A 15,646-nucleotide genomic window follows, 5' to 3' on the forward strand; every position below is an offset into this window, starting at 1 on the left:
ATCCCACTTCTGGATATATAGCCAAAAGAATTGTAAGCAGGATCTCAAAGAGATATTCATACACCCATGTTCATTACCATATTATACACAATAGCCAAGTGGTAGAAGCAACCTAAATGTCCATGAACAAATAAATGGATAAAGAGAATATGGTACATGCATGCAAGGAAATATTATTCAGCTTTTAAAATGGAAATCTTGCCAAATGCTACCATATGAGTGAAACTTGAGGACATGATGCTAAGTGAAATAAGTCACAGAAGGACAAATATTGCACGATTCCACTTATAGGACGCATGCAAAGTAGTCAAACTCAGAAACAAAGTAGAATTATGGTTGCCAGGGGCTAGTGGGAGGTGGAATTGAGCAGTTGTTCAATGGGTGTAGAATTTCAGTCATGTAAGATTAAAACATTCTAGAGATATGTTGCACAAATGTGTGAATATATTTAACAGTACTGAACTGCACACATGGTTAACATGGTAAATGTTATGTTTTTTACTATATATATTTTTTTCTTTTCTTGAGACAGATTCTCACTCTGTCACCCAGGCTGAAGTGCAGTGGCCCAATCTCGGCTCACTGCAAGCTCCACCTCCCGGGTTCATGCCATTCTCCTGCCTCAGCCTCCTGAGTTGCTGGGACTACAGGTGCCTGCCACCATACCCGGCTAATTTAAAAAAAATTTTTTTTGTATTTACCACAATAAATCCAAAAGACCTTGTGCCCCATTTAGTGGTCAATGGGCACATGACAGGGGAAGGAAAGTTTCCATCCCACCGGTAAGCATGGTTAAATCTGGTAGATGGAGAGCTTAGAAAAAGCGGCAATGAGTTTTGAGCACAACTGGACCTGAGCCTTAGGAGATGCCCTAAGGGAAGACAAGTCCCAGGACTAAACAGGGGTGCCAGCATCCCTGTGTTTAAAACTCCAGATGGGAACCACACCTTCAGAACCAGACACTCCCCTAAAATATATCCTAAATAACTGAGACAAATTTGACCTTGAAACCTTAAAAAAGAAGTGGCTGATTTTCTTCTGTACCACTGCTTGGCCACAGTATTCCTTACAAAATAAGGAAACTTGGCCCCCTGAGAGAAGGATTAAATAGAACACCCTTCTACAATGAGATCTTTTCTGTAAACAAGGAGGTAAATGGAGTGAAGTCCCTTATGTACAGATTTTCTTTGCCCTTTGTAACAATATTGCCCTGTGCCAAGCCTGCAAGCTTTGCCCAAATGACGGAGGCCCACAATTGCCTCCATACTCACTGCCTCTTCCCTCAGACCCACTCTCTTCCCCCACTGACTCTCCTCCATCCAGCCCCACTGAAGTGTTAAAGGCACCCTGGAAAGAGAACATAAACTCCACAAGCTAAGCAACCCAAATTATGTCCCTTATAAGTAGTATGATTTCCATGCCCCCGTCTCACTCTCAGATTTAAAACAAATAAAGGCAGATTTAGGGAAATTCTCAGATGATCCTGATAACTATATAGATGTCCTACAAGGATTGGGGCAGTCCTTTAATCTCACATGGAGAGATATCATTTTACCTCTTGATCAGACCTTAAGTCCTACTGATAAGGAAGCAACTTTAGCAGCAGCCTGGCAATTTAGGCAATTTGCCTGGTACCTTAGCCAGGTAAACGATCAAATAGCCCTGGAGGAGAGGGAAAATTTTCCCACAGGGCAACAGGCGGTCCCCACTGTAGACCCTCATTGGGATACTGACTCAGATCATGGAGATTAGAGCCACAGGTATTTGCTAACTTGCATTTTAGAAGGGTTGAAGGAGACCAGGAAAAAACCTATGAACTACACAATGCTATCCAGAATTATGCAAAGAAAAGAGGAAAACCCCTTCGCTTTTCAGGAAGGCTAAGGGAGGCCCTGTGAAAGGACACCTCCCTAACTCCAGATTCTGTAAAAGGTTAACTGATTGTAAAAGATAAATTTATCACCCAATCAGCCACTGACATTAGGAGAAAATCCCCAAAGTCTGCCTTAGGCCCAAAACAAAATTTGGAGACATTATAAAACCTAGCAACCTCGGTGTTGTATAACAGGGACCAAGAAGAACAGGCCAAAAGGGAAAAGCGAGATAAGAGTGCCGAGACCAGCTGGGCCGTGGAGCCCCTAACCCGGGGCACTAGAGGAATTAAAGACACACAGAAATATAGCATGTGGAGTGGGAAAGCAGGGGTCTCACAGCCTTCAGAGCTGAGAGGCTCAAACAGAGTTTTACCCACATCTTTATGGACAGCAAGCCAGTGGTAAGCATTGTTTCTATAGACTGTAGATTATCTAAAAGTATTCCTTACAGGAAATAAAAGGATGGGCCAAAATAAAGGGATGGGTCTGGCTAGTTATCTGCAGCAGGAACATGTCCTTAAGATGTAGATCGCACATGCTATTGTTAGTGGTTCAGGAATGCCTTTAAGCGGTTTTCTGCCCTGGTTGGGCCAAGTGTTCCTTGCCCTTATTCCAGCAAACCGATAACCTTCAGTGTGGATGTCTTGGCCATCACAAGCATGCCACAGTGCTGCAGAAATTTTGTTTATGGCCAATTTTGGGGCCAGTTTTTGGCCAGATTTGGGGGCCTGTTCCCCACAAAGAGAAAGGCTGAAGCCTTAGTCATGGCAGACCTTGGTGGCTCAGAAGGAACCAAAAGAAGAGCCTGCCAATTGCCTATGAGGGCTTGTTATCAGTGTGGTTTGCAACGACATTTTAAGAAAGATTGTCCAACAAGAAACAAACCACCGCCTCACCCGTGTCTAATATGCCAAGGTAGTCACTGAAAGGCACACTGCCCCAGAGGACAAAGGCCCTTTAGACCAGATGCACCCAACCAGATGTTTCAGCAACAGGACTAAGGGGGCCTGGGGCAAGCGCCAGCTCATGCCATCACCCTCACTCACAGTGCCCCAGGTAAGTCTGACCATTGAGGGCCAGGAAGTGGACTTCCTCCTGGACACTGGCATGGCATTCTCAGTTTTAATCTCCTATCCCCACTGCAGTTAAAATGACAGGGGTGGAATCCTGGATTCACCACACCCATGTTAAACCTTGGACACCACACCTGTGTTAAACCACACCCGTGTTAAACCTTGGACAGCAAAAATTTTACTGTAAGTTTCCCTGTATTGTTCTCTCCCTCTCTGTATCAGGGGAACCCACCCCCAATATTTCAATGTAGGTTGTTTCTATTTTCCGTGTTGGCCAGCTGAGAAATAAAGAGAAAGAGTGCAAAGACAGCAATTTTACAGCTGGGTATCCGGGGGTGACATCACATATCAGTAGGACCGTGATGCCCACCTGAGCCTCAAACCAGCAAGTTTTTTATTAAGGGTTTCAAAACAGGAGGAGCTGTAAGAACAGGGAGTAGATCACATGCTTCAAAGGGCAAAAAGCAGAACTACTGATAAGGGTCCAACAAAGATCACAAAGCAAAGGGCAAAAGCAGAACTTCTGATAAGGGTGTTTGTTTAGCGGTGCACATATTGTCATAATAAACATGTTAAACAACAGAAAACAGGGTTGAGAGTAGAGAACTGGTCTGACCACAAATTTACCGTGGTTGGGTTTTTCCTCACCCTAGTAAGCCTGAGGGTACTGCAGGAGACCAGGGCATATCTCAGTCCTTATCTCAACCGCATGAGACAGACATTCCCAGAGCGGCCATTTATAGACCTCCCCCCAGGAGAGCATTCCTTTCCCAGGGTATTAATATTAACATTCCTTGCTAGGGAAAGAATTTACTGATATCTTCCCTACTTGCACATCTGTTTCTAGGCTCTCTGCAAGAAGAAAAATATGGCTCTTTTTGCCCGACCCTGCAGGCCTTGTGGTTGTCTTCCCTTGTTCCCTAAAATTCACTGTTATTCTGCTCTTTTTCAAGGTGCCCTGGTTTCATATTGTTCAAACACGCATGTTTTACATTCAATTTGTACAGTTAACACAATTATCACAGTAGTCCTGAGGTGATGTACATTCTCAGCTTATGAAGATAACGGGATTAAGAGATTAAAGTAAGACAGGCATAAGAAATCATAGAAGCATTATTTGGGAACTGATTAATGTCCATATTATAAAGAAATCTTCACAATTTATGTTCCTCTGCCACGGCTCCAGCCAGTCCCTCCATTCAGCGTCCCTGACTTCCCGCAACATCTCTCCCTCTCTCCCTTCCCCGTCCCCCAAAACTAAAGTTAAAAAGAATGTTAACTGCCCATTTTCCTGTGACCAGCAGACCTTATCTATCCTCCCAATTCCAATTCCTTGTGAACATACTTTGTGAAGTCCTGTAAGATCCTCTCTCTTTTGCCATACTGCTGCAAGGTCATGAGATAGGTAAAACCTAATTTGCAAGTCCGGTTTTTCTCAAGATCTAAGACATGTCACAAATGGCTAATTGCCTTTGTTTCTTGCTCTGGTAACATCTTCTTGGCACACGTATTTCCCGCCTTAAAGAGTTTAAAAGGCAATTACATAATCTAACTCTGGCTACCCGTTTGGGACCCCTTCCACGCTGTGGAAGCTTTGTACTTTCACTCTGCTCAATAAAGCCTACAGCTTTTTCTCTCTCTAGGTCTGTGTCTCTATCACTTGCCGTGGTCAGCCGCCACACAATTCTTTGGTGTGGCTAGGTAAGAACCTTAGACATTACAGTATGGATGGTAAGACTCCAGCAGAAAGACATTGGCAAGTGTTAGAGGAAAAGAGGAAATTTTATCCGAAAGTGTTATGGAAATCTCCAGAAGAAGGACAGTGGAAGGTCCAGTGGATTTACTGACAGGGGAAGAGGGTATGCTTGTGTGTTTACAGGAGATGGACAAACCGTGTGGGTGCCCTCAAGGTGCGTGCGACCATGGAACAGGAGACCGAAGGAACCCAGAGTGGCCAACCATGGGCACAGTCCCTCCGGTACAAGCCATGAGTCAGCCGAGCTGAGTGCAAAGACAGAGAAGGCCCACCGGAGTCATGACACGGTTCTAATGCTATGTTTTCTGTAAAATCGGATTAACTGCCATTTGGAGAATGAGAGCTGCCCAGCCGGGCCTTACATTCTTTCAATTAATACATAAACAAAAAGGAGGATATGCAGGGAGCAGAAGGCCCCTGGGAAGTGACCAACCCAGCATTCTGCTGGAGGCTATATGAGCAAACAGCAAACTGTTTATCATGAATGCAGGCTGTGGACAAACTCACACTCCCCTGCCACAAAAATGTTTCCTGAGGGCCATCACTCCCTGGCACCAGGCTCCTTGACATTATCTACTGAGAAAATTAACGCCTATTGTTCAAAGGATACAGTCTAGCAAGCCTGCTGTGAACCAAATGGCCAACTGACAATTATCCGACAATCACGTCCACTTCTCGCTATCTCTTTTGTCTAATAAATACGGAGGGCTATGTAAAGCTCAGGGCCCTTGTCCAGTAGAGGCAAGGTGCCCCCAACCCCTTCTTCCAAATATACTCTTTTGTCTCTTGTATTTTATTACCACGTTCGCCCCCTTTGTTCAGTCCAGTAGGTCCGCGACATAGTGGCACCCCCAACAGCAGCAGAATTGGGCAGTCAACATGAATGGAACAGAGAAAAGTGTAGGACTTTGACATGGAATAAGATTCAAATCTCAACCCTGCTACTGACTATCTATGCAATCTTGTCTATGTTGTTTTACTTCTCAGAATTACAGTTTCCTGAGGCTCCAAGGAAGACAATGGTGATACGTGCTTCTGAAACTGCCCCTATAAACTTTATAAATGTAGGCCAGGCACAGTGGCTCATGCCTGTAATCCCAGCACTTTCGGAGGCTGAGGCTGATAGATCACGTAAGGTCAGGAGTTCACAAACAGCCTGACCAATTGGTGAAACTTTGTCTCTACTAAAAATACAAAAATTAGCCAGGCGTGGTGGCATGTGCCAGTAGTTCCAGCTACTCGGGAGGCTGAGACAGGAGAATTGCTTGAACCTGGGAGGTGGAGGTTGCAGTGAGCTGAGATCATGACACTGCATCCCAGCCTGGGAGACAGAGCGAGACTCCATCTCGAAAAATACATAAAAGTAATCGGGGAAGGAGGGAAGGAGAAACAAAAAGAAACCAAGCTGGCAGCATGTTCAGCATTCATCATTAAATCGGCAAGCTCTCCAAACTGCTTCCTCACAGTTTGGTGCTTATTGTTCTAGAATCACTAGATCCAGTTACAAGATTATAGTTCCCCTTAACTGCTCTTTAAATAACAACTCAAACATTATCAAATGTTGTCTTCACTTTGAGATATTCCTTCAGGTCCTGCATACAGATGAAACTACTGATGCAGCTGACCTGAAGGACTCCCCGAGAGGCTACCTCACCAACCTATAGTTTCCACTTTGTGATGATTTTATCCCCCTTGTCCCAGCCAACCAGCAACCCCAATTTTCCAGCCCCTCACTCTACACAATCTTCTTAAAGCCTCAGGCCAGAACTTCTTGGGAGATAGATTTGAGGGTTTCCTTCCACTTCCTTGCTGGGTGCCCTGTGATCATTAAACTCTTTCTTTGCTGCATCCCCCCGTCTTAGTGTAATTGGTCTATTACTATGCAGTGGGCATACGAACCTGTTGGTCTGATAACATAACCCTTCCTTGGATCATCATGAGGACTAGATATACTGGATACCAAGTGCTACCCTAGTGCAAGGTTGCATCTCCTCTGTGCTGTGCAGAGAGGATAATCAATCTCTCTTCAAATGCAATGTCCCATCTGTATTCAGGAATTCCTACAATTATGAGAAAAATATTACTCTTTGTTGCTATCATTATTTCTCAAGCATTATCCCACCTGACCAATGAAATGGAAGTTGAAGAGAAAAAAGTGGGGGACAAGTCTGTCTGTTTTTGTTCATTCATTTGTTAGTTCATTTTTTGTCCGGAGCTGCACGCCCCGGCCATAGCAAATAATAATTAAGGATTAAACGCCTGAGCTATATTCATTTCCACCCCACACCTTCTCCCTATCTTTGCCTTTTTTCCCCTGTACTAATACCTCATTAAAGATGGCGCTCTTCCTGCTTCTTCTTCACTCACTTTTCCCGCGTGCGCGAAAATTGTTACTTAGTTGTTACTTAACAGCGCAAGCGCAACATGACGTCCGACCTGAGAAACCGAAACTAACCTGGCCACGCCCTTGGCAATGAGATCATTTCCGCCTTAGCCCAACCCCTTCCCCTCCAAGTGTATATAAGGCACTGCATTACCGCCATTAAACGAGACTTGATCAGAGCACTGTCTTGTCTCCATTTCTCATGTCTCTTGTTCCCCAAATTCCCACCCCCTCCTCCAGGGCCTGCTCTGACTATCCCACGGGCCGGGATACGTGGCGCCCGAACAGGGACCTGGAAACGAGGGACTCCGTGAGGAAGAGGACGCCAAAGGACGGTCAACCGCTAATAAAGACAAAAGGAGTCAAATTCTTCCGATCACCGCGGGAACCTGCCGCGTCAGAATCGAAGGTAAGTGATGCGTCCCAAATGGGACAAGAATTAAGCCAACATCAAATATATGTAGGACAATTAAAAGAGGCTTTAAAGACACGAGGAGTAAAGGTTAAAGGTAATGATTTGTTTAAATTTTTTGATTTTGTAAAAGACACTTGCCCTTGGTTCCCACAGGAAGGAACTATTGATATTAAAAGATGGCGTAGAGTAGGGGATTGTTTTCAGGACTATTATAATACTTTTGGGCCAGAAAAAATTCCTGTAACCGCCTTCTTTTATTGGAACCTCATTAGAGATTTAATAGATAAGAAGGAGGCCAATCCGCAAGTCATGGCTGCGGTCGCTCAGACAGAGCATATTTTAAAGGTTAGCTCCCGCTCTAACCTCACAAAACCTCCGCAAGATACGGAGGAAGATCTCATTTCCCTCGAAAGTGATCATGAGGAAATTAAGTCTCCTTCTGTAACAGATAAAGAAATGCCACACGAAAACAAACCAAAAAAATACCCAATTTTACAGATGCTTCAAAAAGAGGAGGAAATTAATAAGCCTAATCAATTGGACATAAATTGGGATGATTTAGAGGAAGAGGCAGCTAAATATCACAACCCTGATTTGCCTCCCTTTACTTCATACCCACCCCCATATAATAAGACGCATAATGAGGCTTCTGCGCCTATTGTTATGGCAGCAATAGATCCCAAAGAAGAATTAAAGCAAAAGATTGCTCAACTAGAAGAGCAAATTAAACTTGAAGAGTTACATCAATCATTGATAATTAGGCTCCAAAAGCTAAAAACAGGAAATGAAAAAATACCCAACTCAGACGCTATGGAGGGTTCCTTGCGCCCACCTCAGCGGCCTGGACAACATGTTCCGAGAGGGGGGTTAGTCGCTAGCCGACATAGAGAAGACTCCTCCCCCAAAGACGTTTTTCCGGTCACTGAAACCATAGATGAACAGGGACAGGCTTGGAGGCATCATACTGGATTTGATTTTACTATTATAAAAGAGTTAAAGACTGCTGCCTCTCAGTATGGGGCTACTGCTCCATATACTCTTGCTATAGTGGAATCTGTAGCTGAGAATTGGCTCACTCCTACAGACTGGAATACCTTAGTTAGGGCAGTCCTTTCTGGGGGAGACCACTTAATTTGGAAGTCAGAGTTCTTTGAAAATTGTAGAGATACAGCTAAAAGAAATCAACAGGCAGGAAACGGTTGGGATTTTGATATGTTAACAGGTTCAGGTAATTATGCAGACACTCAGGCCCAAATGCAATATGACCCTGGACTGTTCTCACAAATCCAGGCTGCTGCTACAAAAGCCTGGAGAAAACTTCCCGTTAAAGGAGATCCAGGGGCTTCGCTCACAGTGGTTAAACAAGGACCCGATGAGCCATTTTCAGACTTTGTGCATAGGCTTATGACCACGGCAGGTAGAATCTTTGGAAATGCAGAAACGGGTGTAGATTATGTTAAACAGTTAGCTTATGAAAATGCTAACCCCGCCTGCCAAGCGGCAATCAGACCTTATCGAAAGAAAACAGATTTAACAGGATACATTCGCCTTTGTTCAGATATTGGGCCCTCATATCAACAAGGCCTAGCAATGGCCGCCGCTTTTAGCGGCCAAACAGTAAGAGATTTCCTCATTAACAAAGGTAAAGATAAAGGGGGATGTTTTAGATGCGGTAAAAGGGGACACTTTGCAAAAGATTGCTGTGAAAACCAAAATAGGAGTCCAGAAGCAAAAATCCCAGGCCTTTGCCCAAGGTGTAAAAGAGGAAGGCACTGGGCAAACGAATGTAAATCTAAAACTGACAGTCAAGGAAATCCTTTACCCCCCAGGCAGGGAAACGGGATGAGGGGCCAGCCTCAGGCCCCGAAACAAGCATATGGGGCAGTCAGTTTTGTTCCAGCCAGCAACAGCAATCCATTTCAAAACTTAGTAGAGCAACCCCAGGAAGTGCAGGATTGGACCTCAGTTCCACCTCCCACACAATACTAACACCTGAAATGGGACCGCAAACCTTAAATACCGGAATATATGGACCCTTACCACCTAACACTTTTGGGCTACTTTTAGGAAGAAGTAGTGTCACCATGAGAGGCTTACAAGTCCTCCCTGGAGTTATCAATAATGATTATGAAGGAGAAATTAAAATTATGGCCAGAGCTATTGATAGTATTATTACTGTCCCTCAAGGAGTTAGAATAGCTCAGTTACTCCTGCTACCTTTGGTTAAAACAGATAATAATATCCAATACTCTAATAGAAATATAAAAGGTTTCGGATCATCAGAGATATATTGGGTGCAACCAATTACAAATCAAAAACCCTCTCTAACCTTATGGTTAGACGGGAAGGCATTCACTGGACTAATAGACACAGGGGCTGATGTAACTATCATTAAACAGGAAGATTGGCCCTCTCATTGGTCTACCACAGAAACTTTAACTCACTTGAGAGGAATTGGACAAAGCAGTAATCCTAAACAAAGTTCTAAATACCTAACATGGACAGATAAAGAAAACAATTCAGGCCTCATTAAGCCATTTGTCATCCCTTACCTACCTGTTAACCTTTGGGGGCGAGATCTGCTCTCTCAAATGAAAATTATAATGTGTAGTCCAAATGATATAGTTACTGCACAAATGTTAACTCAAGGATACACCCCTGGTAAAGGTCTTGGAAAAGGAGAGAACGGTATCCCACAGCCTATACTGGTTTCAGGACAACTTGATAAAAAGGGGTTTGGAAATTTTTAGCTCAGGCCACTGACATACCTGCACCCCAAAGGTGCGCTGACCCCATTACTTGGAAGTCAGATGAGCCCGTTTGGGTTGATCAGTGGCCTTTACTCAATGATAAACTAAGTGCTGCCCAACAGTTAGTGCAGGAACAACTAGCAGCAGGACATATTGAGGAAAGTAATTCCCCTTGGAATACACCTATTTTTGTTATTAAAAAAAAGTCTGGTAAATGGAGACTCTTACAAGATTTAAGAGCAGTAAATATCACTATGATCCTTATGGGTGCCTTACAACCAGGATTGCCTTCACCGGTTGCGATTCCTCAAAAATATTTTAAAATCGTTATTGACCTTAAAGATTGCTTTTTTACAATTCCCCTTCACCCTGCTGACCAAAAAAGATTTGCCTTTAGTCTTCCATCCACAAATTTTAAACAACCAATGAAGCGTTATCAATGGAAAGTTTTACCTCAGGGTATGGCTAATAGTCCTACCTTGTGTCAAAAATATGTAGCTGCCGCTATAGAGCCAGTCAGAAAAACATGGGCACAAATGTATATTATACATTATATGGCTGATATTTTAATAGCAGGAGAAATTGGCGAACAAGTCTTACAGTGCTTCGCCCAACTCAAACAAGAGTTAACAGCAGCCGGACTACAAATAGCCCCAGAAAAGGTACAATTACAAGATCCATACACCTATCTTGGTTTCCAAATTAATGGACCCAAAATCATTAATCAAAAGGCCGTTATACGTCGTGATCATTTAAAAACTGTAAATGATTTCCAAAAATTACTGGGAGACAAAAATTGGCTTCGGCCGTACTTAAAGCTCACCACAGGAGAGTTAAAACCTCTTTTCGATATATTAAAAGGAGACTCTAATCCAAAATCCCCCAGGTCCATTACTAAAGAAGCATTAATAACACTCCAACAGGTAGAACATGCCATTGCAACACAATTTGTTACCGGTATTGATTATTCTCAGCCATTAATATTCCTTATTTTTAACACAACAATAACCCCTACTGGCCTATTTTGGCAGAACAATCCCATTATGTGGGTACACCTGCCCTCCTCCCCTAAAAAGGTTTTGTTGCCTTATTATGATGCCATAGCTGATCTAATTATCTTGGGAAGAGAAAACAGTAGAAAATACTTTGGAATAGAACCCTCTACCATTATACAGCCCTACACTCAATCACGCATCCATTGGCTGTTACAAAATACGGAAGCCTGGCCAATTGCTTGCGCTTCTTATACTGGCGCGATTGACAACCATTACCCACCTAACAAACTTATTCAATTTTGTAAACTTCATGCGTTTGTATTTCCCCATATTACCAGTAAAGAACCTCTCAATGACGCATTACTAATTTTCACTGATGGATCTTCCACAGGACTTGCCGCTTACACTTACAATAATGTAGTCGTTAAATTCCAGACCACTTATACATCAGCTCAGCTGGTCGAATTGCAAGCTATAATTGCAGCACTATCAGCTTTTCCTTGTCAGCCACTTAACATTTATACAGAGAGCGCCTACCTGGCTCATTCAATACCCCTCTTAGAGACCGTGTCTCAAATTAAACATATTTCAGACACAGCTAACCTATTTTTACAATGTCAACAACTTATTCAAAAAAGGACTACTCCCTTTTTTCTTGGGCATATTAGGGCACATTCAGGATTACCGGGACCTTTAACTCAAGGTAACGCAACAGCCGACACGGCAACAAAAACCATAGCCACAGTCACTACAGACAATTTGCAACAAGCACAAAAAGCACATGCCTTACATCATTTAAACGCCCAAACCTTAAGGCTTATGTTTAAACTTACCAGAGAACAAGCTCGACAAATAGTTAAACAATGCGCCAACTGCATAACATATTTACCTGTTCCCCATCTAGGAGTTAACCCCCGAGGACTCATCCCCAATGACATTTGGCAAATGGACGTTACTCACCACTTAGAATTCGGTCAAGTAAAATATATTCATGTATGCATAGACACCTATAGTGGATTCATCAGTGTAACTCTCCAAACAGGAGAGGCCACCAAACATGTCATAGCTCATTTATTACACTGCTTTTCTATTTTAGGAATACCCAAACAAATCAAAACAGATAATGGCCCCGGTTATATATCCAAAACCTTCTTACAATTTTGTAATACCCTACAAATTAAACATACCACAGGCATTCCCTATAATCCCCAAGGACAAGGTATAGTAGAAAGAGCTCATCTGTCATTAAAAACTGTTATCACAAAATTAAAAGGGGGGAGCTGGTACCCCGTGAAGGGTACCCCCAGAAACATACTCAATCATGCCCTGTTTATCCTTAATTTTTTAAATTTGGACAGTCATGGAAAATCGGCTGCCGACCGTTTCTGGCATCCTGAATCTCAAAAACAGTTTGCAATGGTAAAATGGAAAGATCCACTCGATAATTCATGGCATGGCCCCGATCCAGTTTTAATTTGGGGAAGAGGCTCAGTATGCATCTTCTCACAAAAAAATGATGCAGCCAGATGGCTGCCTGAAAGATTGGTAAGACAAATAAATCATAACCATTGTCAGTCCAGGGAAGATAAATCTCCCTGAGAAGTTCTTTCCTTCTTGTTTTTCAGAAAATGAAGCCTAACATGAAATTCCTTTGGAGAATAATCGCTCTATACAACATAGTGACAGTCTATGCAGGTTTTGGTGACCCTCGTAAGGCAAGAGAATTATTACGAAAACAATACGGCCAGCCTTGTGACTGCAGAGGGGGACAAATATCTGAACCTCCGTCAGATAGAATCACCCAGGTGACCTGCACGGGCAAGACAGCTTACCTAATGCCAAACCAGTTATGGAAATGTAAGTCTACCCCAAGAGATACCTCACCTAGCGGGCCGCTCCTAGAATGCCCTTGTAGCTCTTTCCAATCTTCTGTACATAGTTCCTGTTATACATCCTATCAACAATGCAAATCAGGCAATAGAACATATTATACAGCCACGTTACTAAAAACACAAACTGGAGGCATTAATGACATACAAGTATTAGGATCCACTAATAAACTTGTACAATCTCCTTGTAACGGCCAAAAAGGAAAGCCTGTTTGTTGGAGCACTACCGCCCCCATTCACATTTCTGATGGAGGAGGCCCATTAGATATTACAAGAATTAAAACCGTCCAGAAAAAATTAGAAGAAATTCATAAAGCTTCTTATCCTGAACTCCAATATCACCCTTTAGCCCTGCCTGAGCTTAGAGATAATTTTAGGCTCGATGCCCAAACCTTTGATATCCTCAATGCTACTTACAATTTACTTCAAATGTCCAATACAAGCCTGGCCCATGATTGTTGGCTTTGCCTTAAGATGGGCCCCCCTATTCCTCTAGCTATACCTAACCTTTTATTGTCCTATGCCAATTACTCAAATGAATCCTTAGTAAATAATTCCTGTCCTATTATTCCCCCCCTCTTAGTTCAACCGATGACGTTTTCTAATTCCACTTGCCTCTTTTCACCATCATATAATAACACTAAAGAGATCGATTTAGGCTATGTTGTGTTTGACAACTGTACCTCCATAATCAATGCCACCAACCCTTTGTGTGCTGTAAATGGCTCGGTTTTCGTTTGTGGAAACAACATGGCATATACTTATCTACCTACACATTGGACAGGGCTTTGTGTTCTGGCCACTCTTCTCCCCGACATTGATATCATCCCTGGAGATGAACCTATCCCCATCCCCGCTATTGAACATTTTATTTATAGACCGAAACGAGCCATACAATTTATTCCCTTGTTGGCTGGACTAGGAATCACCACTGCTTTTACTACAGGAGCCACAGGCCTAGGAGTCTCACTAACCCAATATACTAAATTATCCAATCAATTAATCTCAGATGTACAGACCTTATCCAGTACTATACAAGATTTACAAGACCAAGTAGACTCGTTAGCAGAAGTAGTTCTCCAGAATAGAAGAGGTCTAGATTTGTTAACGGCAGAACAGGGAGGGATATGTTTGGCTTTACAGGAAAAGTGCTGTTTTTACGCCAACAAATCCGGAATCGTCAGAGATAAGATAAAAACTTTGCAAGAAGAACTAGAAAAGCGCAGAAAAGGCTTGGCCGCCAATCCACTATGGACTGGACTCGATGGACTTCTCCCCTATCTCCTGCCATTTCTTGGTCCTTTACTCACTCTTCTACTCTTCCTCACTCTCGGGCCTATAATCCTTAATAAGCTTATGGCATTTGTCAGACAACAAATCGAGGCCTTCCAGGCCAAACCTATACAGGTCCATTATCATCGCCTTGAGATGACTGAAAATGGTGAGTCTTATTTACCTTAATAAGACCACCTCCCCTGTGTGCTGAACTGGACAGTCAATGACGGGTAAGAGGACACTATCTCCATCGGAGCCTAAGACAGGAGGGCCGCCTTTGCTGCTGCCTTATCCCATGACGGGCCTAGAAGGTGGGGGTGAGTTGACCCAACCTAAGACAGGTGCAGTTCCCGAGGGGTTTTCTTATCATAAAAATATAAAAAGGGGGACCTGTCCGGAGCTGCACGCCCCGGCCATAGCAAATAATAATTAAGGATTAAATGCCTGAGCTATATTCATTTCCACCCCACACCTTCTCCCTATCTTTGCCTTTTTTCCCCTGTACTAATACCTCATTAAAGATGGCGCTCTTCCTGCTTCTTCTTCACTCACTTTTCCCCCACGCTCGAAAATTGTTACTTAGTTGTTACTTAACAGCGCAAGCGCAACATGACGTCCCACCCGAGAAACCGAAACTAACCTGGCCACGCCCTCGGCAATGAGATCATTTCCGCCTTAGCCCAACCCCTTCCCCTCCAAGTGTATATAAGGCACTGCATTACCGCCATTAAACGAGACTTGATCAGAGCACTGTCTTGTCTCCATTTCTCGTGTCTCTTGTTCCCCAAATTCCCACCCCCTCCTCCAGGGCCTGCTCTGACTATCCCGCGGGCCGGGATAATTTTTGAAACAGAGTCTTGCTCTGTGGCCCAAGCTGGAGTGCAGTGACATGATCTTGCCTCACTGCAACCTCTACCTCCTGTGTTCAAGCGATTCTCCAGCCTCAGCCTCCTGAGGAGCTGGGATTACAGGTGCGTGCCACCATGCCCAGCTAATTTTTGTATTTTTAGTCAAGATGGGGTTTCACCATATTGGCCAGGCTGGTCTCGAACTCCTGACATCAAGTGATCTGCCTGCCTCGGCCTCCCAAAGTGCTGGGATTATAGGCCTGAGCAACCACCCCCAACTAAGTCTGTCTGTGTTTAAAGTACAAGAAAAATCCAGAAGAAATTTCCACCAAACGGATAACAATGACTTTTGCTTTTTATATTGTAAACATCTGTATTGTCTGAATTA

General features: G+C 43.4%; 1 protein-coding gene across 1 annotated transcript; it reads left to right on the plus strand.

Annotated features, from left to right (window-relative positions):
• Nucleotides 1-7,273: 7,273 nt before the first annotated feature.
• LOC135967391 (syncytin-1-like) lies at nt 7,274-14,824 on the plus strand. Its single transcript, XM_074016822.1, has 2 exons — nt 7,274-7,495; nt 12,872-14,824. The coding sequence occupies exons 1-2, from the start codon at nt 7,289-7,291 to the stop codon at nt 14,594-14,596; spliced, it is 1,932 nt and encodes a 643-aa protein (XP_073872923.1). The 5' UTR covers nt 7,274-7,288; the 3' UTR covers nt 14,597-14,824.
• Nucleotides 14,825-15,646: the final 822 nt, after the last annotated feature.

Source organism: Macaca fascicularis, chromosome 15 (genome assembly GCF_037993035.2).
Source record: "Macaca fascicularis isolate 582-1 chromosome 15, T2T-MFA8v1.1".
NCBI classification, from domain to species: Eukaryota; Metazoa; Chordata; class Mammalia; order Primates; family Cercopithecidae; genus Macaca; species Macaca fascicularis.

What these genes read in the sequence shown, in the direction of transcription:
- LOC135967391 (XM_074016822.1), top strand. Translation starts at nt 7,289, where the DNA reads ATGTCTCTTGTTCCCCAAATTCCCACCCCCTCCTCCAGGGCCTGCTCT. An exon ending in CTGCCGCGTCAGAATCGAAG is followed by an intron (nt 7,496 to 12,871) that starts GTAAGTGATGCG and finishes CTTGTTTTTCAG; the next exon opens with AAAATGAAGCCTAACATGAA.